This window comes from Carassius auratus, unplaced genomic scaffold (genome assembly GCF_003368295.1).
Source record: "Carassius auratus strain Wakin unplaced genomic scaffold, ASM336829v1 scaf_tig00025653, whole genome shotgun sequence".
Classification (NCBI taxonomy): Eukaryota; Metazoa; Chordata; class Actinopteri; order Cypriniformes; family Cyprinidae; genus Carassius; species Carassius auratus.
The window spans coordinates 184914-209690 of NW_020525441.1; the positions used below are offsets into that span (position 1 = coordinate 184914).

The following is a 24777-nucleotide window of genomic DNA, read 5'->3' on the forward strand; positions in this document are numbered from 1 at the left end:
ACATATGACAGCGGATATCAGAGAGTTCCCACACAAACAAACACACAAGATAAAACACTTAACGTCCCCTGATTCACTAGAAAGTGGAAGTTGTTTGTGTACTAGTGAAGTGTGTGTGTGTGTGTGTGTGTGTGTGAGAGAGAGGCAATGTGTTGAGTCTGATAAGCACCGAGCGGTTCTCTTCGGCCCTTGGCTCCAACCCCAAAACACACAAACACACAATCTCATTTGCCACTTGTCGACGTGTCCGTCCATATGTCACAAACAAACAGAAAACAGCCAGTGTAGAAAGTCCAACACATTCAAGTCCTTTCTGGACTCACTGCCAAAGTCCAGGTCCATCCTAAACACCTTTAACCAGGAGCCGCTCACATGCCAAGAGCTGAGATGACCTCAAGATGCAAACTATCCTCACAATCTCAAAGCTCCATGCACAGTATCTTGTGTGGATCATATCTGAATGTTTCCTCAGAAGCACATGAAGATCCGTCTTATACACATGCATGGTGTGGTATGTTATGAATATTTTGGGCTCTTTGTTGCATTGCTTTTAATCCTCTTTTGTACGTTGCTTTGGATGAAAATGCATATAAACGTAAATGAGTTAATTAATTCAAACCAAAGAAACTCTAATCTGTCAAATGTTCTCCCAGCGAACAGGCAACATTCTCAAAACATCCTTTACATTCTCAACAAATGTTCTTCCTGTAACATTATGTTCATTTACAGTTATCTGGGTTTTTAGTAATGTATTCACACAAATGTTATTTATATATAATTTATGGAATGTTTTTTTTCTGGAACATTTGTAACGTTTTTTTTTTTCAAATGCTACAACTTGTTTGAGAACATTCAAAAGTAACGTTCAAATAATGATAAAATGAAACTGTTTTTTTATTTTTATTGTTTGCAAAACCAAGACAAAATGCTTCTAATAATGTTTTCATAAATTAATCAGAATGTTTGCAAAACATAACATTTGTTACACCAAATATATTTTATATATATATATATTTTTTTATAAATTCTGTGTTCTATTTACAACTTGTAAAATGTGTTTGTGCATCTCACTTTACAGTAAAAACTGTAGGTTTAATACTTCATCTGCATCATCAAATGTAATGTAATTCAGACTTTAGTATTTAAATATTTTAGAATTCATAGAAAACATCCGAACTAAAGCATCTCAGACGGTCAGATGTGAACAGATTCATCTGTGATTGCATTCGTGATCAGATTCACCTGTTATCAGCTGTGGCTGAAAGAATAATAGTCTCACACACACACACACACACACACACACACACTGAACAAATCCAATCTCCAAAATTTACACCTGTGAATCCAGAAAGCTGTGAAAGAGTGTGTGTTACCTAGCGACCAGGAGAGCAGCCCTTCACATTGCTAAATGAGGCGACTCTGGAGGGCTGTATGTCCCCTCATAAGGGATCGATATTAGTGCTTGCTATCTAAGCCCAAAACCCTGAGGATGACATTATTACATTATTACATGCAACCCACAGTTCAACTGAAACAGACGCTATATTCACTGATCTGTGATTAAATACATGTTTAAATATGGGAATTAAGAAATGTATCAAAGTGCCAACAATATTCATCAAATACAATGAATCATATTTTTGAAAAAAAAGTAATGTGTGCATGGATCACAGAACAGTCATCAGTATCACAGGTGTATGTGTAGCAATAGACAACAATACACTGTATGAGTCACAATTATACATTTCTCTTTTATGCCAAAAATCATTAGGATATTAAGTAAAGATCATGTTCTATGAACATATTTTGTAAGTTTCCTACCATAAATATATCAAAACATATTTTTTGATTAGTAATATGCATTGCTAAGAACTACATTTGAACAACTTTAAAGATGATTTTCTCAATATTTTGATTTTTTTGCAGCCCTGTTGTGCTCCTAACAAACCACACATCACTGGAGAGATGATTTATTCAGCTTCAGATGATGCATACATCTCAATTTCAGAAGAAAATTGACACTTAAGACTGATTTAGTGGTCTAGGGTCACATATTAGACAAATGATAGATTTTTAAAAGGGACTTACAAAAGAAGAGGAATGGTAATCAAAGACCTGAATAATATGCGTGAAATACAATGAATAATGCATTTTCTACATATTAGACATATGTTCGATTCTTATTATTGCACATATTATTGCATTATTGCATATATTAAAATGATTTTTTTTCTTTTACAAATTAAAATATACTTAATCTTGCTTCGAATCTATTAGTTATTTAATCCTTAGAAATAAAAACCACTACAACTCTCCAAAATCAAAGTCCTCTCTAATGTTCAATGGTTACAGACGCAATTAACATGGTGCATTTATCAAACACAAAAAATAAAATAAAACAGAAAATAGTGCACATTTGCTATGTACAAACTGTGATGGCACTAATTTTGTGTCAGTAACATTAATTCAATGAAATGCACGCTGAAACAACACAGAAAACACGTGAAAATAACACTGGAGTAAATTAGTGGGTGTAATTAGTCAGAAATACATGTGTGCACCTCACATTTGTAGTGTCACCGCTAATGCATCCTGGATCACGGTAAAATAACGCCTTCTCGCAAAAACGTTTACATGCATGCATTTATCAGATGCTTTTCTCCTTACATTGCATTCAAGGTTGATCGGTTCGTGCATTCCCTGGGAATCGAACCCATGACCCTGATGTTGCTAGCGGCAGCTACAGACGACACGCCTCAGTTCAGTCCGGGGCAAAGACATTTTCCAGAGCAAGAAAACTCAATGACTTGTGACGAGTGTTGGGCTGTTTTCACACCCGGTTTGTTTCAGGAGTGAACTTTATTCCACCACAGAATCTAAAAGGATATCCTGCAGTTTAATATGAAAATAAAAGCTTGAGGGTTTAACCACGCTCTTAAAAAAACAGGTTTTGAAAGGAGGTTTTCATAGCAGTGCCATTTTGGTTCCCTGAAGAGCATTTAATGCACTGAATTTCGTGACACATTTCCGTTTACAAATCATATGGCTCTCTAGTTTCCAGCTATGCATGCTGTAGCCGGCTAGTTAAATAAACAGCACTTAAAATGTGAAAAATCCAGACACTTTCAGTGACAGGAGAAGAGATGGTCCCCAAAAGTTGACGGCAGCCATTGACTCGCATGCATTTTTTCAATACTATGGAACTAATAATAGTGCTGCCAGTGCATAAATATGATAAACATTGTTACATTTCTTCAAAACTGCTACAATACCACTCTCATTCAATCTGTTTTAAAAGACTAAAATAAGAGCACAACAAGCAAAACACACAAAACAAATCCAGTTTCTCATAGAATTCATTCAGAAATAGAAATAGAAATCAGATCCGTAAGAGAAAAACTCTGTTAATGAGAAGACTGCTGCAGGTTAGCGGAGAAATGCATGTCATTATTATTCAGAAGGCACGTTTGGAAAATAAAATATATTTCTGGGAACATTTCAGCAGGTTCAGTATAATTCATGTGAACGCAGTGAAGATGCTTCATTAGCTATTTCCATCTAAAATTGTGATTGAGCTTTAATTAGAATAGTTAGTTAATAAGTAGCCCATTAAACAGTTCCTATAGGAATTGTGTGTGTGTGTGTGTGTGTGTGTGTGTGTATGTGTGTGTGTGTGTGTGTGTGTGAGAAGAGTTAAAAAAAAAACATTCCACTGTAAAAACCTGATGTTAAAGGGTTCTTAAATATTTAGATTTTTAGAAAAGTTCTTCAAACTTAGGAAAAAAAATGGTTCTTTTAAAAACTGTTGAGTGAAAGGTTCTGCCAAAAATGGTTAATTCCCGGCATCAATGTTAAAACACACTTAAGAGTGCAGTGTGAAGAACTTTTCCGTTAGAGACAACCTTTTGTGGAATGGAAATGTTGGGAAATGTTAAATGTTCCATCAATAAAGAACCGTGTTTTTTGGGAGTGCAGAGCGAATGCTGTCTCATTTTTTAAGGTGGTCTGAATCAGATGCGAGAGATTCGTGATGAAATCACCTGAGACGTCTGTGTTAGTCCGGGTTGAGACTAGACCTTCACATCTGGTTCTGAGTGCAGATGTTCCTGAAGTGAGTTTACGACCCTGAGAGAGAGAGAGAGAGAGAGAGAGAGAGACTTCAGGAGGACGGAGGAGGAGTCTTAATGTCTCCAGCATATGGAGCTGTGTATAAATCCACCACGAGAGAAACATGAGCTTGCTTTATTGAACTGGTTTGGGTTGGTTTCGTCCACATGTGATTGTAATAAGTGTTCTGTAATGCACACCTTTGTTTTGATCTGTTCTCTGGATTTGGATCAAACTGGACACACACACACACACACACACACACACACACTGTATTCTAATTTCTCATTTAAAGCAGTGTAAATGAATCTCTCTCTCCCGTCTCTCTGCTCTGTTGAGTTTTATATGACAGTGCTATTTTCTGCTCGGCCTGGAGAACAAACAGGAAGTCATAAAAGTGTCAGCAGTCATCCATCAGTCCTGACGGCACAAGCCCTCAACTCTACACCGCACGCTCTATTTTACTCTATTAAACTCTACACCTCTGTCTCACTCTAATGTTTCCGGTCTGGATTTGTCTTCAAAAGCCACACAAGCTAGCGTTGTCTTTTCTGCTCACCAAGCCTTTTTTATTAATCAAAAAATATATATAAAAACATGAAATATTATTAGAATCTAAACCATCTGTTTTCTGTGTGAATGTGTGTTAAAGAGTAATTTATTTCTGTGATGCTCCGCTGTATTTTCAGCATCATTCCTCCAGTCTTCAGTGTCACATGATCTTCAGAAATCATGAAAATATAATGATTTACTGCTTAAAAAAACATTTCTGACACGGTTCTTACTTTTGTGGAAACCGTGTCTTCACAGATGCATAAAAAAAAAGTTCAAAAGAACAGTATTTTATTTTTTTAATAGAAATCTTTTGGAACATTCTAAATGTGCATTTTAAATGATTTAAAGTATCCTTTATGAATAAAACGTTTTGACTCCGAAAGACAGAATCAGAAAGAAAAGATATTCCTGAAATATTACTCATGATAAATAGATTTCTTTCTGTAAGCTTGAGATGTTTATTCATGTCAGATGAAGTACGTTTGTCTAGAATGCTAAAGTATGTTTGTATGGGAAATCATAAATTGCCCTGGAATACTTTCCCCTGATCAAAGCAGGAAATAAACCCATGCTGCGCTTGAGAAGAGCGATGCTGGATGCTCCTGTCAGATGAGGTTCATCATGTACTGTATGTGTGTTTAGTGCCATTAGCACACAGCAGATCTAGATTTCTGACTGTCTGAGGTCAGATTCACCTTCTGAAGCACAGACGAATAGTCTGTTAAAATTACATTCGTACAACAATAATAGCAGACAAGACAACACAAAGATGCCACAGAAAGCCAGGAAATCATGTGTAATGTCATTTCTATGTATGCTATCACATGCATATAGTTAGGATAGCAAAAACTAGATTTATCAAGTTTTAAAGGCAAGGAAAAACTCCATCATAATGCACAATGTTTCCATCTATCATGTATTTTGAGCTGCAGCTCGTCATATCAATACGAATCATCCCTTTACGAAAATTCACCATGGTTTTATTACAGTAAAAGTAGTTTGCAAAGTTGGACATCGCTTCTTATGATTTCCACGTGTGTAGAATTGAGTAGAGATGCTCTGACATGATCCTATATCAGCCGATACTGAATTATCAATTAAATGTCTGTTGTCTGTTGTTACCTTGACTCTCACTTAAATTTTACTTCAAGTTTTACTAATTTTGTTTAATGCATTCATTTATTTTTAATTAAGTACTTCAAGTCAGTGTTATTTTATTATTAAGATATATTTTTATAGTTTTTATTAATATTACATTATATATGCATACAGTATATTACATATATATCCTGCCATTATATTAATTTTAGTTTAAGTATTAGCAATTTTGTCATGTTTTTGTAATTTGTATTAGTTTCTGTTGTTTTAAAGTGTATTTATTGTTTTTATTGCTTTTATTTCTGTTTTAGTAAATTTTGCCTTTAGCTGGAATGTAATATTTTTATATCTTATTTTATTTTGCTATTTATTTATTATTTATTTTAATGGTTTTTGCTTTAGCTAACTCTAAAGACCTTGCTTCTAAAGTAATTCTAAACATTAAAACTAGAAACGCTGCTTTGGCAACTAGCTGAAATAATTAAATTATGTTTATTTCATTTCAAGTAAATATATTTTTTAATGGTTTTAGTTTTAGTTTAACATGTAAATCAGCAGAATGCAGCAGATGTTGAATATACAGCTGCAACGGTATTTAACCATTCGAGGAAACATCTGTGTGAAAAATAAACATCTGCTCACACAGACAGCAGCGAATGGAAAGCAGCGTCACAGGTTGGTGTTCAGAGACTCATTTCTGTGACTGCAGGGTTTCCCGTCTCACAGCAGACTCAATGACACACGGCCGAATCGATCTGTTCATATCTGATCTGATCACCTACAGGTGCAACTCATCCAGTCCTGCCAACGTCCAGAGCACAACAGAATCATGCTCTACATATCACAGCTTTTTCAACTGCTTGCACACATCTTCAAAACTTCAAAAATACATGAACTGCACACACAACATGCAAAATGTCTCACATCTCTTGCAAAATGAAGCACTGCATTCAGAATATCCCAAACACATTGCTTGTGCATACGAGGAATTTGTTTTAGTGACATTAGCTTCCACTGCACAGAGACAACAACAATACAGACAATAAAAACAAAATGAGAATAAAGATACACATATCTAAATATAAATAGAGAATAAATCAATTTTATGTACAGTTGTGGAATAGAATGAGATATGGTTGGTTATGGTTTTGCAGATTTGATTTGTGTCAGCTTTGAGAAACTGTGCGAGAAGTAAAGATTTAGTGTGTAAGCAATTGAAAAAAAAATATTTATCTGAACTTTAGATGCAAACGATGCATATTTTTTGCTTTAAATGTCACATAAAAATGCTAACTTATTGACCAGAGTTGCAAAAGCAAACCATGATTTAAAACTACTAAAGATTAAACTCTACCGAACTTACCTGCACTTATGACTTGCTCACAATAGGAATGTGTTTTAAGTAAATAGACTCAAGGTTTATTTCATGTGAATTTACAGCCTAATTTGCATCACAATCCTAAGTGAAAAAATAACTTTGAATTGAAAGATGCATGCTGTGTGTGTGTGTGTGTTCAGGTGTGTGTGTTTACAGCAGCAGGAGATGAGCGGCACAAATGAACACGACTTCTTTCCACCTGACGAGTTTTCCACACTTATTCACGCCTCTCTCACAATGTGCTAATTACCCACAACACCGGCAAACAAACAAACAGAAACAATTAAGATGTTCATTCTGCCATTTTCTCTGCCTCTCCTTGCTTCTCTTTCTGTTTTTAACGCAGTGGTTCTTTCGCTCAGCTCTGTTATGGAGCAGAAGTTATAATTTAGTGTCGAGCTGTTCCCACGGCGATGAGAACTGGGCGCACTCACCTGAGAAAAACAATCCTATCAGAGAGCGACAGTAATTACGGAGAGAGAGACAGACAGAAAGACGAGGGGGGAGAGAGAGAGAAAGAAAGAAAAAAGAGCTGTTAGAAATATGAGGGGGGCTGAAAAATACTTCAGTGCATTACCGACAATAAGAGAGAAAATAGAAAATAGAGAGAACAGAGAAAACCACACAAATAAGAGACGTAAACCAGGAGAAAGAGAAACAGAGGTTTTCTGGTCTGTGCATAAATTGATTTTTTTTTTTAAAGATAGATAGATAGATAGATAGATAGATAGATAGATAGATAGATAGATAGATAGATAGATAGATAGATAGATAGATAGATAGATAGATAGATAGATAGATAGATAGATAGGACAGAACGACATACATAATGATAGAACGACAGACTGGCAGATAGCATGTCAGACAGAATGATTGAATGAAAGACAGAATGACAAAACGACGGACAGAATGATAGAATGACACAGTGATAGAACGACACACAGAACGGTAGATCGAATAACAGACAGAATGATAAAACTACAGAAAGAATGAATGGATGAACGACATATAGAATGATAGAATGACAGACAGAATGATAGAACGACAGACAGAATGGTAGAACGACGGACAGAATGATAGAACGACAGATTGAATGATAGAACGACAGACTGAATGATAGAACGACGGACAGAATGATAGAACGACAGACAGAATGGTAAAACGACAGACAGAATGATAGAACGACAGACAGAATGATAGAACGACAGACAGAATGGTAGAACGACAGACTGAATGATAGAACGACAGACAGAATGATAGAACGACAGACAGAATGATAGAACGACGGACAGAATGATAGAACGACAGACTGAATGATAGAACGACAGACAGAATGATAGAACGACGGACAGAATGATAGAACGACAGACGGAATGATAGAACGACGGACGGGATGATAGAACGACAGACAGAATGAGAGAACGACAGACTGAATGATAGAACGACAGACAGAATGATAGAACGACGGACTGAATGATAGAACGACGGACAGAATGATAGAACGACAGACGGAATGAGAGAACGACAGACTGAATGATAGAACGACAGACAGAATGATAGAACGACGGACTGAATGATAGAACGACAGACTGAATGATAGAACGACAGACAGAATGAGAGAACGACAGACTGAATGATAGAACGACAGACAGAATGATAGAACGACGGACTGAATGATAGAACGACAGACTGAATGATAGAACGACAGACAGAATGATAGAACGACAGACTGAATGATAGAACGACAGACTGAATGATAAAACGACAGACAGAATGATAGAACGACGGACAGAATGATAGAACGACAGACGGAATGATAGAACGACAGACGGAATGATAGAACGACGGACGGGATGATAGAACGACAGACAGTATGAGAGAACAACAGACTGATTGATAGAACGACAGACAGAATGATAGAACGACGGACTGAATGATAGAACGACGGACAGAATGATAGAACGACAGACAGAATGAGAGAACGACAGACAGAATGATAGAACGACAGACAGAATGATAGAACGATGGACTGAATGATAGAACGACGGACAGAATGATAGAACGACAGACAGAATGAGAGAACGACAGACTGAATGATAGAACGACAGACGGAATGATAGAACGACAGACGGAATGATAGAACGACAGACAGAATGATAGAACGACAGACTGAATGATAGAACGACAGACAGAATGATAGAACGACAGACAGAGTGATAGAACAACAGACAGAATGGTAGAAAGAACGTCAGACAGAATGATAGAATGACAGACTGAATGATAGAACGACGGACAGAATGATACAACGACAGACAGAATGATAGAACGACGGACTGAATGATAGAACGACGGACAGAATGATAGAACGACAGACAGAATGAGAGAACGACAGACAGAATGATAGAACGACAGACAGAATGATAGAACGATGGACTGAATGATAGAACGACGGACAGAATGATAGAACGACAGACAGAATGAGAGAACGACAGACTGAATGATAGAATGACAGACGGAATGATAGAACGACAGACAGAATGATAGAACGACAGACTGAATGATAGAACGACAGACAGAATGATAGAACGACAGAGTGATAGAACAACAGACAGAATGGTAGAAAGAACGTCAGACAGAATGATAGAATGACAGACTGAATGATAGAACGACGGACAATGATACGACAGATTGAATGATAGAACGACAGACAGAATGATAGAACGACGGACAGAATGATAGAGCGACAGACGGAATGATAGAAAGACAGACAGAATGATAGAACGACAGACGGAATGATAGAACGACACACTGAATGATAGAACGACGGACAGAATGATAGAACGACGGACTGAATGATAGAACGACGGACAGAATGATAGAACGACAGACAATAAGATAAAAAGACAGACAATGAACGATCCAAAAATAGACACAATGACAGACATAAGACAGAGCAGATATCATTCAGAAACCAATCTCGTGTTACTAGTTTTCACACTCATTCATCACCAGTTTACAGTCTAGAGAAGTCAAATCTAGCCAATCAGAGACCCTGATTCCATCCAGTCGGAGATCAAGTGTGTTTGATATTTTAGAACACATTGTTTTCATTTGTCAAGCATCTCTGTGATTCTGTATGAGTTTATTGTGATTTAAAGTCAGTTTTTCCTCTGTGACTGTTTACAAAGTTGATACGTTTATGATTGAGCCTTTACACAGCTATTGTACAATAAAGAACAACATCAGACCAGCACACACACACACACACACACACACACACACACACACACACTGATATTAACTTGGTTTTAAACTTTAAGTCACACTAATGCCTGAATATGTGAGTTTGACCTCCAGGAAAACAGCTGAAGATGAAGGTCTTTCATTTTAAGAACAGCGTGTGAAATCTTATCAGACCAAAGACACGGAAGAGCACAGCTCGACTTATCTCCTCCAGAACATTAGCAGAGAGAGAAAAAAAGAGAGAGAAATAAAGGAGAAACAAGGGTGAGCAGACGCAGTCGGAGGAGAACACTGTGATAATGGGTCGAAGAAAAAAATACTGCCAGAACTTTTGTTGTTTCCTCTCAGGTAATTACAGAAGATTACTGCAGCTCATTATGTTATGACCACTGACACACTCTATACAGCTGTGTGTGTGTGTGTGTGTGTATGTGTGTGTCTCTGAGAGAGAGAGAGAGAGAGAGAGAGAGAGAGAGAGACAACAGTACATACTGATGATGATGAACTCAGAGGAAATGGCGAGATTTCTTTCTTCTGAATGATTTTAATAAATAAATAATTATTAAATAATAAAGTTTCACATATAATTACGTACACCACTCACACACACACACACACACAAACAAACAGGTGCATATCAATAAATTAAAATGTTGTGAAAAGTTAATTTCAGTAATTCAACTCAAATTGTGAAACTCATGTAATAAATAAATTCAATGGACACAGACTGAAGTAGTTTAAGTCTTTGGTTTTTTTAATTGTGATGATTTTGGCTCACATTTAACAACAACCCACCAAATCTCAACAAATTAGAATATTTCCTAAGACCAACAATAAAAAAAACAATATTTTCAGTGAATTGTTGGCCTTCTGGAAAGTCTCTGTCTGTATCACACAGTGGCCTCAAAAACTATTTGGACACTTAATAGTCTGCAAAATGTCACTGTATTTGATTGAAAATATCAGCTCTAGTGCGGTTTCCTTTAAGGACAGAACAGCAGCTCATCTCAAGTGTGTTTGTGTATTTGACAATGTGTGTGTGTGTGTGTGTGTGTGTGTGTGTGCTCGCAGCAAATAGCATCACAGAACTATGAAGGGTCTCCTGGCACCCACAGCGCTATGACAACCGCTTCCATCGCCATGGCAATAAAGATGCCCTGACCCGACAGGCCGTTCCTGCAGGAGTGGATGTGATGTGATGTCAGCGCATTCCATCATCTCAGTTCATGGATGCCGTCCAAAGAAGCACTCGACCTCATTAGCTCAGGTAAGTGTCCTTCAGCTAACAGGTTTATCTCCTCTACCCCCCTCACCCCGTTCTCACGCTCATTCCTGCCGTTTTATTCTTCAGTCGAATGTCTCACATTCAGATGTCTCCAATAAATGAGCCAGACGCATTCACATCAGGTAAAACTAAAACAAAACAAAAAAAAACTAGCTGAAATTAAATAAACTCAATCTGAAATCAATTAAAATATAAAAAAAAAGTTTTACAAAAAAGTAGTAGCCAAGGCACCAATTATACATTTTCAATCCATACATTTAGTTTAAATAGAGAACCAAAATAACTACAACTGAAATAAAACTAATAAAAACTAGAAAGACATTTAAAGCAAAAAAATATTATGACAAAAGCACATACTGTAAGATTACTAAAACTAAAATTAAATTAAATAATTCTCAAGTTAATTATAAATAAATAAAAATATTTTTTAGAATTATGACAATTATTTTTTTTATAAACAAGCAATTTTTCCCTTATATTCTCCTTACTATAATTTTAAAGAGAGCGATAAATTCATACGTAATTGGCATTTGTTATACTACCTTAAATTTGTGACATGGATAAAGAAAAAAATTATTGTAACATATTTTACAGCATCTTCAATACAAAATATTTTATTACAGCAATGAGAATCAAAAATGTGAATAGAAAAAATAGTAATATCTCATCAGATGCATTAAAAAAATTTATAATAATTGTTTGTAAGAATTTACACAAATAATAAACAATATCAGTATAATATTGCAATTAATATTTGCTAAATTAATAGAACTACGTTCAATCCAACTAAACCAATAATCAACAGTCAGTAAGCAAACATTATTTTTATTCAATTATTAAACAATTTAATTTTTTGATATGTTTACATTTCGCAGTGCTTAATGTGATTGCATATTAAAAATAATACAAACAGAATGGAGTGTGATTTCGTACACGCGTTTGGAGGTATACTGTCGTACTGTTTGTTAGTCGTGTGTGTGTTTTTGTTCAGTTTTGTAACAAAAAAGGCACATGTGGCACACACACACAACGTTCTTTGGTTTGGTGTGAATAAAACTGTAAAACTCAGTGTTACTGCTGAAAGCATGAGATCCATACTGACGTAAAAAACAAACAAAAACATTATTATTATTGCATCAAGTAAACAAACACACTCGCAAATCTTTGTTCTTTTGCTGTGAAAATTCAAAATACTTCTGGAGTGGCTAAAAACATTGTAAAACATTACAATCAGGAAAAATATCCAGTAGCCAAGTGGCAACATTCTGGAATTCCAGGAAATCCACTTGTTACATTGTTACAATCAGAGAAAAGACGAGGGCGAGGAGAGACGGAAGAACCGGAATGGAATGAGTGGAACGACAGAATGTTTTCTCGTGATCCATAACATCTTCTGGAATTCTTCTCTCTCTTCTGAAGTGCTCAGAAAAAGTGAAAAACAATAAATCAAAGTTTTTTTTTTAACGTACAAATGATGAGGAAAGGTCAAAGGTCGGTGGTGATGACCGGCGTGACCCCGTGGATCAGGAGGGTCGGACCCAGGTTACGCGTGAGCAGCTCTAGCTGATGCAGGTAGTCATGATAACGACTGGTGTCGGCAGGGGGGCGGGGCAAATACAGGAAGCGGACGGCCGGGGGGTGGAGCGTCTGGTCCAAGATGAGCTTGTTAACTGCTTGTAAATATTCGTCCGACACTCGCGAGGTGTTGCTAGGGAAACTGTTCGCGAACACTTCGACTCCGCCCTCTTCGCTTTCCATCTCTTCGATTTCTTCCGCTCGCATCTGGCGCTGCCAATGAAGCGCGACTTGCGAATCCCAGGGAACTGTGTTGATTTCCGCCTTCATTCGCAGTTCTTTCAAAAGATTTTTGAGTTTCTGTTCCGTGCCTTTAAGGCTCCTCCCCTCCTCCACGCATAAAAATAGGCGGAGCTTAGCTTTCTGCCACGCCCTTGTCATGTTCAAAATACACGCGAGCTGAAGCAAAAACAGCGAGCATGTGTCAACATACGCAGCACTGTCCGGACGCAAGAGATTCACTGGCCACACATCGACAAATACAGGCCCTTGGAGCGCACGCGTACGATCGAACGGACCGAAATATCGCGCTAAAGCTACGTTCTTCAGCATCTTCACTGCATCTGCAATGACGCACACATACTCCTGAGGCCCCATAGACTTCCCACCCCAGACTCCGCCCCTGCCCAAAGACACGCCCCCTCGCACTGGCGGGAAATGGAAGGCAGAGTTGTTTTGGTCTTCAGGGTCTTCGGTTTGAGACGAGTTTTCAGAGAATTTGCACATTGAAAAAGAGGAGTCCTGAAGCTGGTCCTGAGGCGGGATATCATCATAGAAACCCAAAACCAGAGTATTGGGTCGCATACCGCCTGTGACCATAAATAAACATAAGTAAATATAAAATATAGAAGTATAAATACATAAAAAATTTAATAAAATAAAATATAAAAAATTAAATACTTTAAAATAAATAAAACAAATAAATATAAATGAATATAATGTAAATAAAATATATAAATATATAAAAATAAATAATATCAAATAAATATGCAAATTAAAATAAAATAAATTTATTGAAATAGATAAAATTAAATAAATATACTAAATACTTTAAATTAAATAAAACAAATTAAATGAGAAGTAAATGAATAGTATAAAATAAATTATAATTATAATTAAATTAAATTAAATTTGATAAAATAAAACTTGTGATTAATTCTAAAAAGGTTTGCATTATATATTTTTATTTTTAAATAGAATAATAATTGTGATTAATTCACTGAATAAAATAAAAAATAAAATTGCATTACATTTTTTATTACTACATTTTATTACTAACAGGCATTATCACATGGGTAATAATAGAAAAACTATTTTTACAAGAATTCCCGCAAAATAACCACAATATATGCTGTAACCGTGATGACTTGATGGTAAATGCATGGTTTTGGGGATGTTGCATGTGAATTAAGGTTTGACTCACCGAGTCCCGATATAAACAGCAGGTGTTGAACTCCGTGTCTGACAGAGTCGGCCAGCGTGAGATTAACAAACGCTTTAATATTCAAATGATCCACCAGAGACAACCAGGAGTCATACTGAGACTGCAGCGGATCTGACGGGAGAACGTCTGCAGAGAGAAACACAGACAGAGAGAGAGAGAGAGAGAGTACAGATTAATAGAGAGAGACTTTCAGCTTGATATTCATGTAACACATGCAACGCCTGCTGACAATTACCACAGATCATCATTCGGCCGGCGTACTGCTCAAATATACTGAAGATTTACTGAAGATTTCACTGTTGATCAACAGGAGGGCAGGCTGAAAACTACCCAAAATATTCCTTCAACTTCTTCAATAAATTAATGAGACACAAAAAGAAAATATATAAATATAAATATATAATATAAATATAAATATTAATAAACAACAAATGAATACAAATAAATGAATTAAATTTTTTTTTTTTTTTTAAATAAACCTACATAAAATTAAATAAGAAAAATACATAAAATAAATATAAAAATAAAATATATAAAATACAAATAAATTAATGAAATAAAATAGCTAGAAATATAACAAATAAATAAATTATAAATAAATAAATAAATGAAATAGAACAATCATAAATTTTTAACATTTAAATAATAACTAAATAAATAAACATACATAAAATTAATAAACAAATACATAAATAAATATAAAATATATAATAATAAATAATAAATGAATCTAAATAAAAATATTACATAAAAATAAAAAAATACATACGAATTAAAAAATAAAATATAATTGATTATATATATATATATATATATATATATATAAACCAAATTAATACAAATTAATCTAAAAAAAGTAAAAAATAAATAAAAATAACTAAAAAAAAAAAGAAAAAAAAAAAAAGAGTATTATAAAGAGTGAGTTTTACCGAGGTCTCCGAGCTGCACGTGTCCCAGCACATAGAGGCCGCTCTTCTTGATGTCGTTGATGAACGTGATCAATCCCACACTGCACCTGGGGTTGGACACCATCAGAAGCACCTGTGGCCTCCAGAACTTGACGTGATCCTTACGAACGTCCAGCATCAGCAGGTATTTACGCACCTGAAGCACAAACACACACAAACACACACACACACACAAGAGTCAGTCAAAGAACTTCAGGATGTCTCGGCTGCTTACAGAATTAACAATTTACTAGCTAGAAAAAAATAAAAAATAAAACTGAAATGAAAATAAAATAAAATAAACCTAAATAGTAATAAAAATGAATGAATAAATAAAATAAAAATACAATTATAAACATATAATAGCATATAGAATGATATACCTAAAGCTTATAGAAATATAAAAAATATCAATACATACATACAAAATTAATATGGAAATATAAAATTAAAAGCCAATTCAAAAATAAATAAAATAAAAATATAAAATAGTATATAAATTATGCTCAAATTAAATAGCTTAAATAGTACATAAATAATACTACAAAAACCTTAAACTCTCAAAAGCACATATCAAAAGTTCAAATCAAATAAAATAAAAATAAAATGACTAAAATAAAAGTAAAAGTAAAAATTAAAAGTGGTGTGTAATTTTCAGGAGCGTGGTGTGTGGTGTTCAGGAGTGTGGTGTGTAATTTTCAGGAGTGTGGTGTGTAATGTTCAGGAGTGTGGTGTGTAATGTTCAGGAGTGTGGTGTGTAATGTTCAGGAGTGTGGTGTGTAATGTTCAGGAGTGTGGTGTGTAATGTTCAGGAGCGTGGTGTGTGGTGTTCAGGAGTGTGGTGTGTAATGTTCAGGAGTGTGGTGTGTAATTTTCAGGAGTGTGGTGTGTAATGTTCAGGAGTGTGGTGTGTAATGTTCAGGAGTGTGGTGTGTAATGTTCAGGAGTGTGGTGTGTAATGTTCAGGAGTGTGGTGTGTAATGTTCAGGAGTGTGGTGTGTAATGTTCAGGAGTGTGGTGTGTAATGTTCAGGAGTGTGGTGTGTAACGTTCAGGAGTGTGGTGTGTAACGTTCAGGAGTGTGGTGTGTAACGTTCAGGAGTGAGGTGTGTAACGTTCAGGAGTGTGGTGTGTAACGTTCAGGAGTGTGGTGTGTAACGTTCAGGAGTGAGGTGTGTAACGTTCAGGAGTGTGGTGTGTAACGTTCAGGAGTGAGGTGTGTAACGTTCAGGAGTGTGGTGTGTAACGTTCAGGAGTGAGGTGTGTAACGTTCAGGAGTGTGGTGTGTAACGTTCAGGAGTGTGGTGTGTAACGTTCAGGAGTGTGGTGTGTAACGTTCAGCAGTGAGGTGTGTAACGTTCAGGAGTGTGGTGTGTAACGTTCAGGAGTGAGGTGTGTTATGTTCAGGAGTGTGGTGTGTAATGTTCAGGAGTGTGGTGTGTGGTGTTCAGGAGTGTGGTGTGTAACGTTCAGGAGTGAGGTGTGTAACGTTCAGGAGTGTGGTGTGTAATGTTCAGGAGTGAGGTGTGTTATGTTCAGGAGTGAGGTGTGTTATGTTCAGGAGTGTAGTGTGTAGTGTTCAGGAGTGTGGTGTGTAATATTCAGGAGTGTGGTGTGTAATATTCAGGAGTGAGGTGTGTAACGTTCAGGAGTGTGATGTGTAACGGTGTGTAACGTTCAGGAGTGTGGTGTGTAACGTTCAGGAGTGTGGTGTGTAACGTTCAGGAGTGTGGTGTGTAACGTTCAGCAGTGAGGTGTGTAACGTTCAGGAGTGTGGTGTGTAATGTTCAGGAGTGAGGTGTGTTATGTTCAGGAGTGTGGTGTGTAATGTTCAGGAGTGTGGTGTGTGGTGTTCAGGAGTGTGGTGTGTAACGTTCAGGAGTGTGGTGTGTAACGTTCAGGAGTGAGGTGTGTAACGTTCAGGAGTGTGGTGTGTAATGTTCAGGAGTGAGGTGTGTTATGTTCAGGAGTGTGGTGTGTAGTGTTCAGGAGTGTGGTGTGTGGTGTTCAGGAGTGTGGTGTGTAATATTCAGGAGTGAGGTGTGTAACGTTCAGGAGTGTGGTGTGTAACGGTGTGTAACGTTCAGGAGTGAGGTGTGTAACGTTCAGGAGTGTGGTGTGTAATGTTCAGGAGTGAGGTGTGTAATGTTCAGGAGTGAGGTGTGTTATGTTCAGGAGTGAGGTGTGTTATGTTCAGGAGTGTGGTGTGTAGTGTTCAGGAGTGTGGTGTGTGGTGTTCAGGAGTGTGGTGTGTAATATTCAGGAGTGAGGTGTGTAACGTTCAGGAGTGTGGTGTGTAACGGTGTGTAACGTTCAGGAGTGTGGTGTGTAACGTTCAGGAGTGTGGTGTGTAACGTTCAGGAGTATGGTGTGTAACGTTCAGGAGTGTGGTGTGTAACGTTCAGGAGTGTGGTGTGTTATGTTCAGGAGTGTGGTGTGTTATGTTCAGGAGTGTGGTGTGTAATGTTCAGGAGTGTGGTGTGTAATGTTCAGGAGTGTGGTGTGTACCGTTCAGGAGTGTGGTGTGTAACGTTCAGGAGTGTGGTGTGTAATGTTCAGGAGTGTGGTGTGTAATATTCAGGAGTGAGGTGTGTAACGTTCAGGAGTGTGGTGTGTAACGGTGTGTAACGTTCAGGAGTGTGGTGTGTAACGTTCAGGAGTGTGGTGTGTAACGTTCAGGAGTGTGGTGTGTAACGTTCAGCAGTGAGGTGTGTAATGTTCAGGAGTGTGGTGTGTAATGTTCAGGAGTGAGGTGTGTTATGTTCAGGAGTGTGGTGTGTAATGTTCAGGAGTGTGGTGTGTAACGTTCAGGAGTGAGGTGTGTAACGTTCAGGAGTGTGGTGTGTAATGTTCAGGAGTGAGGTGTGTTATGTTCAGGAGTGAGGTGTGTTATGTTCAGGAGTGTGGTGTGTAGTGTTCAGGAGTGTGGTGTGTGGTGTTCAGGAGTGTGGTGTGTAATATTCAGGAGTGAGGTGTGTAACGTTCAGGAGTGTGGTGTGTAACGGTGTGTAACGTTCAGGAGTGTGGTGTGTAACGTTCAGGAGTGAGGTGTGTAACGTTCAGGAGTGTGGTGTGTAATGTTCAGGAGTGAGGTGTGTTATGTTCAGGAGTGTGGTGTGTAATGTTCAGGAGTGAGGTGTGTTATGTTCAGGAGTGAGGTGTGTTATGTTCAGGAGTGTGGTGTGTGGTGTTCAGGAGTGTGGTGTGTAATATTCAGGAGTGAGGTGTGTAACGTTCAGGAGTGTGGTGTGTAACGGTGTGTAACGTTCAGGAGTGTGGTGTGTAACGTTCAGGAGTGTGGTGTGTAACGTTCAGGAGTGTGGTGTGTAACGTTCAGGAGTGTGGTGTGTAACGTTCAGGAGTGTGGTGTGTAACGTTCAGGAGTGTGGTGTGTTATGTTCAGGAGTGTGGTGTGTTATGTTCAGGAGTGTGGTGTGTAATGTTCAGGAGTGTGGTGTGTAATGTTCAGGAGTGTGGTGTGTACCGTTCAGGAGTGTGGTGTGTAACGTTCAGGAGTGTGGTGTGTAATGTTCAGGAGTGTGGTGTGTAATGTTCAGGAGTGTGGTGTGTGGTGTTCAGGAGTGTGGTGTGTAATGTTCAGGAGTGTGGTGTGTTATGTTCAGGAGTGTGGTGTGTAATGTTCAGGAGTGTGGTGTGTAATGTTCAGGAGTGTGGTGTGTAATGTTCAGGAGTGTGGTGTGTAATGTTCAGGAGTGTGGTGTGTAATGTTCAGGAGTGTGGTGTGTAATGTTCAGGAGTGTGGTGTGTAATGTTCAGGAGTGTGGTGTGTAATGTTCAGGAGTGTGGTGTGTTATGTTCAGGAGTGTGGTGTGTAGTATTCAGGAGTGTGGTGTGTGGTATGTGATGTTCAGGAGTGTGGTGTGTAATGTTCAGGAGTGTGGTGTGTAACGTTCAGGAGTGTGGTGTGTAACGTTCAGGAGTGTGGTGTGTAACGTTCAGGAGTGTGGTGTGTAACGTTCAGGAGTGTGGTGTGTAACGTTCAGGAGTGTGGTATGTAACGTTCAGGAGTGTGGTGTGTAACGTTCAGGAGTGAGGTGTGTAACGTTCAGGAGTGTGGTGTGTAACGTTCAGGAGTGTGGTGTGTAACGTTCAGGAGTGAGGTGTGTAACGTTCAGGAGTGTGGTGTGTAACGTTCAGGAGTGAGGTGTGTAACGTTCAGGAGTGTGGTGTGTAACGTTCAGGAGTGAGGTGTGTAATGTTCAGGAGTGAGGTGTGTTATGTTCAGGAGTGTGGTGTGTAATGTTCAGGAGTGAGGTGTGTTATGTTCAGGAGTGAGGTGTGTTATGTTCAGGAGTGTGGTGTGTAGTGTTCAGGAGTGTTGTGTTATGTTCAGGAGTGTGGTGTGTAATGTTCAGGAGTGAGGTGTGTTATGTTCAGGAGTGAGGTGTGTTATGTTCAGGAGTGTGGTGTGTAGTGTTCAGGAGTGTTGTGTTATGTTCAGGAGTGTGGTGTGTTATGTTCAGGAGTGTGGTGTGTAGTATTCAGGAGTGTGGTGTGTGGTATGTGATGTTCAGGAGTGTGGTGTGTATTGTTCAGGAGTGTGGTGTGTAATGTTCAGGAGTGTGGTGTGTAACGTTCAGGAGTGTGGTGTGTAACGTTCAGGAGTGTGGTGTGTAACGTTCAGGAGTGTGGTGTGTAACGTTCAGGAGTGTGGTGTGTAACGTTCAGGAGTGAGGTGTGTAACGTTCAGGAGTGTGGTGTGTAACGTTCAGGAGTGTGGTGTGTAACGTTCAGGAGTGAGGTGTGTAACGTTCAGGAGTGTGGTGTGTAACGTTCAGGAGTGAGGTGTGTAACGTTCAGGAGTGAGGTGTGTTATGTTCAGGAGTGTGGTGTGTAATGTTCAGGAGTGAGGTGTGTTATGTTCAGGAGTGAGGTGTGTTATGTTCAGGAGTGTGGTGTGTGGTGTTCAGGAGTGTGGTGTGTGGTGTTCAGGAGTGTGGTGTGTAATATTCAGGAGTGAGGTGTGTAACGTTCAGGAGTGTGGTGTGTAACGTTCAGGAGTGAGGTGTGAAACGTTCAGGAGTGTGGTGTGTAATGTTCAGGAGTGTGGTGTGTAATGTTCAGGAGTGTGGTGTGTTATGTTCAGGAGTGTGGTGTGTAATGTTCAGGAGTGTGGTGTGTAATGTTCAGGAGTGTGGTGTGTAACGTTCAGGAGTGTGGTGTGTAATGTTCAGGAGTGTGGTGTGTAACGTTCATGAGTGTGGTGTGTAACGTTCAGGAGTGTGGTGTGTAATGTTCAGGAGTGTGGTGTGTAATATTCAGGAGTGTGGTGTGTAACGTTCAGGAGTGTGGTGTGTAACGTTCAGGAGTGTGGTGTGTAACGTTCAGGAGTGTGGTGTGTAACGTTCAGGAGTGTGGTGTGTAACGTTCAGGAGAGTGGTGTGTAACGTTCAGGAGTGTGGTGTGTAACGTTCATGAGTGTGGTGTGTAACGTTCATGAGTGTGGTGTGTAACGTTCAGGAGTGTGGTGTGTAACGTTCATGAGTGTGGTGTGTAACGTTCATGAGTGTGGTGTGTGGTGTTCAGGAGTGTGGTGTGTAATGTTCAGGAGTGTGGTGTGTAATGTTCAGGAGTGTGGTGTGTAATGTTCAGGAGTGTGGTGTGTGGTGTTCAGGAGTGTGGTGTGTGGTGTTCAGGAGTGTGGTGTGTAATGTTCAGGAGTGTGGTGTGTTATGTTCAGGAGTGTGGTGTGTTATGTTCAGGAGTGTGGTGTGTAGTATTCAGGAGTGTGGTGTGTGGTATGTGATGTTCAGGAGTGTGGTGTGTATTGTTCAGGAGTTTGGTGTGTTATGTTCAGGAGTGTGGTGTGTAATGTTCAGGAGTGTGGTGTGTAATGTTCAGGAGTGTGGTGTGTAATGTTCAGGAGTGTGGTGTGTAATGTTCAGGAGTGTGGTGTGTAATGTTCAGGAGTGTGGTGTGTTATGTTCAGGAGTGTGGTGTGTTATGTTCAGGAGTGTGGTGTGTAGTATTCAGGAGTGTGGTGTGTGGTATGTGATGTTCAGGAGTGTGGTGTGTATTGTTCAGGAGTTTGGTGTGTAAGGTTCAGGAGTGTGGTGCATAACGTTCAGGAGTGTGGTGTGTGGTGTGTGATGTTCAGGAGTGTGGTGTGTAATGTTCAGGAGTGTGGTGTGTTATGTTCAGGAGTGTGGTGTGTAAGGTTCAGGAGTGTGGTGTGTAATGTTGATCTGCACCTGGTGGAAGATGAGCGCCTGGCTGATGAAGCCCCAGCTGCTGACGGGACTCAGGTAGTGGATCAGCAGCAGCAGCAGCAGCATGAAGGCGATGCTCGCCGAGGCGTAGATGGCATTGATCAGGAACATCATCACAGCGCAGCCCATGATCCCCAGAACACACGTGTGCCATGTGAAATACCTGAACGTGGGCCTGCGGAGACACATCAGAACCTGAGCTGCTAGTCCTCTGTACTCCTGGAGCAGATTCACATTCAGACATTACGCTACACAATGTTTTCAAATCAATACATTTACATATTTAAGATGGACAACTATGCAAATTAAGTAAAAACAATACATACAATTATTTAAATATTACTTTATTTTGTATTGTATTTTTATGTTTTTAAAGAAAATATACAACTTATATTACATGACATTTATATTGTTATATTAATAACACACACACACTCATATATATATATATATATATATATATATATAAGACTATCAGTTAATGGACTTACAAGACTGTAGGATGGATAAAAAACGTTTTTATATTTTATTATGCACTTTATGTGATATTTATTTATGATGAACTTCATTTGAATGCTGACAAATCGCATGTACAGCCCGGTAGCCAAAGCATATGGTTAATATAATAATTACTTAATTCAAGATAAAATATGAATGAATCCAAACAAAGGTAAACCTGGCCATTAGTGCCAATCTCTGTTACTGTATATTAGGCCTAAAGTTACTGTACAATAAACAGAACACTATCCAACTCTTATGGTGCGTTTCAATTTTAATTCAATGCAAAGACGTGAATAGATAACCTTTGAAAATCGTCAAAACACATTTTTAAACGAACCACATATTTGAGTTTAAAACAACTACATTATCGCAAGAAATACTTCTAAAACTGCATTTAATGACACGATAAGAGTAATATTTAGAAACTTATCTGAAAAGAAAATGGTGGTTGAAAATGAGTGAACTCAACTGGCAGAAGCCCCCCCATGACACGAATTCGCGTCTGTTGTGAAGTTAATTTCATGAGCGAATTAAGCGTATCAACTGAAAATGTTCAAGCGTCCAACTACTACAATTTATTTGCGCAAGTCGTGTCTGGTTTGAACACAGCATTAAATATTCAGTAACATGTTAGCATGTGTTGAGATGTGTTAAGATTTGAGTTGCTTGAGGCAGATGTGGATAAAGTCTTTTTTTCCTGGGCATAGCAGAAACATTCTCGCCTTAAATTCCCGGTACTTCCAGTTCGAGAACGCCATTATCGCTGACGCCGTCTTGTGTTTAGTGGTTGTCAGAGTATGCAGTGAGACAGCGTGAGCAGGGAACCACCCACTCAGCCAATCATCATTGGATTTACAACAGTGTCAGACAGCTGATGTGTAGACACTAGCCAAAGCATGACACCTCGCGCTTTATTCAACCAAATTGTAGTAACGCAACACTTTACATTCTCAGTAAAGATAACGGCGTTGTAACGATGGGAAAAGTAATTAATTAGATTACTCCGTTACTGAAAATTCAACTCCATTAGTAACACTGTTATACTTAAACGCCATTACTCCCAACACTGCACATGAGTTATTCTTTCGTGGCCACGACAAAACTAAGTAAACCGAACAAGTAACCTTACGGCACCGTAATTTACCACTTTTTTTTAAAATTCCAGCAAAAAATTTATATATATATATATATATATATATATATATATATATATATATATATATATATATATATATAGACTCATGGACCACTGTAATGTTTTGATGACAGAGAACTTAAGAGATGGTTTTGATGAGTGACTGCTGTACAACACTGAAATCACTGCCTGAGCGTCACAGATATGCTAACCGCACTAATTAGCGGAACTGAACCATTATTGATGTATAATTTGTCCATTATAGTCTAACGCTGCTGAAATTACTCGATGAATGCAGCTCTTCACATCTCTCATGATGGATTCAAGCACGCAAAGGGACGACAAGAGCAAGAACCATCGAAACACTGATGTAAAGCACACTTTCCTCCAGTTACAGCAGAAAACAGCAAGAACTACGACTGAAAATACACCTTACATACAGTGTACAGAAATATCACAGGCTTTGTAAAAAAAAAAAAACACACACATATATATACACATCTATATATATATATATATATATATATATATATATATATATATATATATATATATATATATATATATATGTGTGTGTGTGTGTGTGTGTGTGTGTGTGTGTGTATGGAAATGTAATATTATTTTATATTGACTATTTCATTATTTAATTAAAAAAAATATATATATATATATATATATATATAAGTAATGAAACATATACATAAACATTTACACTTTAAAATATCAAATAGATTTTGAATATTACATTTATATTATGATTATTCAACTATTTAATTATATTTATTATATTAAATAGCATTTCATAGATAGAAAATATGAATAAACATTTTACTCTATTTTATCATATTTTAGTAACTTTGCTCCCACGTCATTAAAGAGCTGCCGGTACTGATAATAAACATATTCATGTGTGTGTGTGTGTGTGTGTGTGTGTGTGTGTGTGTGTGTGTAATCACATCAGCGTTAAACACTCACAGAGAGATGGCAGAAACTCTAAAAGCATCTCCTGTCTCTGTCTTTCAGGTTTGAGCTTCATTAGCAGCTCGACTCGTTTAGAGAAGTCGCTCGAGGAGGAAACGGGTCACAGTTGGGTCGTGTGTGTGTGTGTGCGTGTGTGTGTGTGTGTGTAAATAACAATGAGTGTGTTTCTGAGAGAGTCATTATAACTGCAATTAGGACGTTATAATGTCTTTAATGGATTTCTTTCTTCTGGAGGTCAGTGTGTGTGTGTGTGTGTGTGTGTGTGTGTGTGTGTGTGTGTAATGGCTCTTCTGGAGGTC

The 24777-nt window shown here is 38.0% G+C and overlaps 1 protein-coding gene across 1 annotated transcript in view; it reads right to left on the minus strand.

The window, feature by feature from the left end:
- Positions 1-12530: 12530 nt before the first annotated feature.
- LOC113078385 (solute carrier family 12 member 9-like) overlaps positions 12531-24777 on the minus strand; it is a 33154-nt gene continuing 20907 nt past the window's right edge. The window contains exons 8-11 of the mRNA XM_026250714.1: positions 21844-22036; positions 15615-15789; positions 14665-14811; positions 12531-14050 (exon numbers count right to left, since the gene is read on the minus strand). Coding sequence (XP_026106499.1) covers positions 13152-14050; positions 14665-14811; positions 15615-15789; positions 21844-22036 — 1414 coding nt within the window. The 3' untranslated portion in view covers positions 12531-13151. The remainder of the gene's footprint in view (positions 14051-14664; positions 14812-15614; positions 15790-21843; positions 22037-24777) is intronic.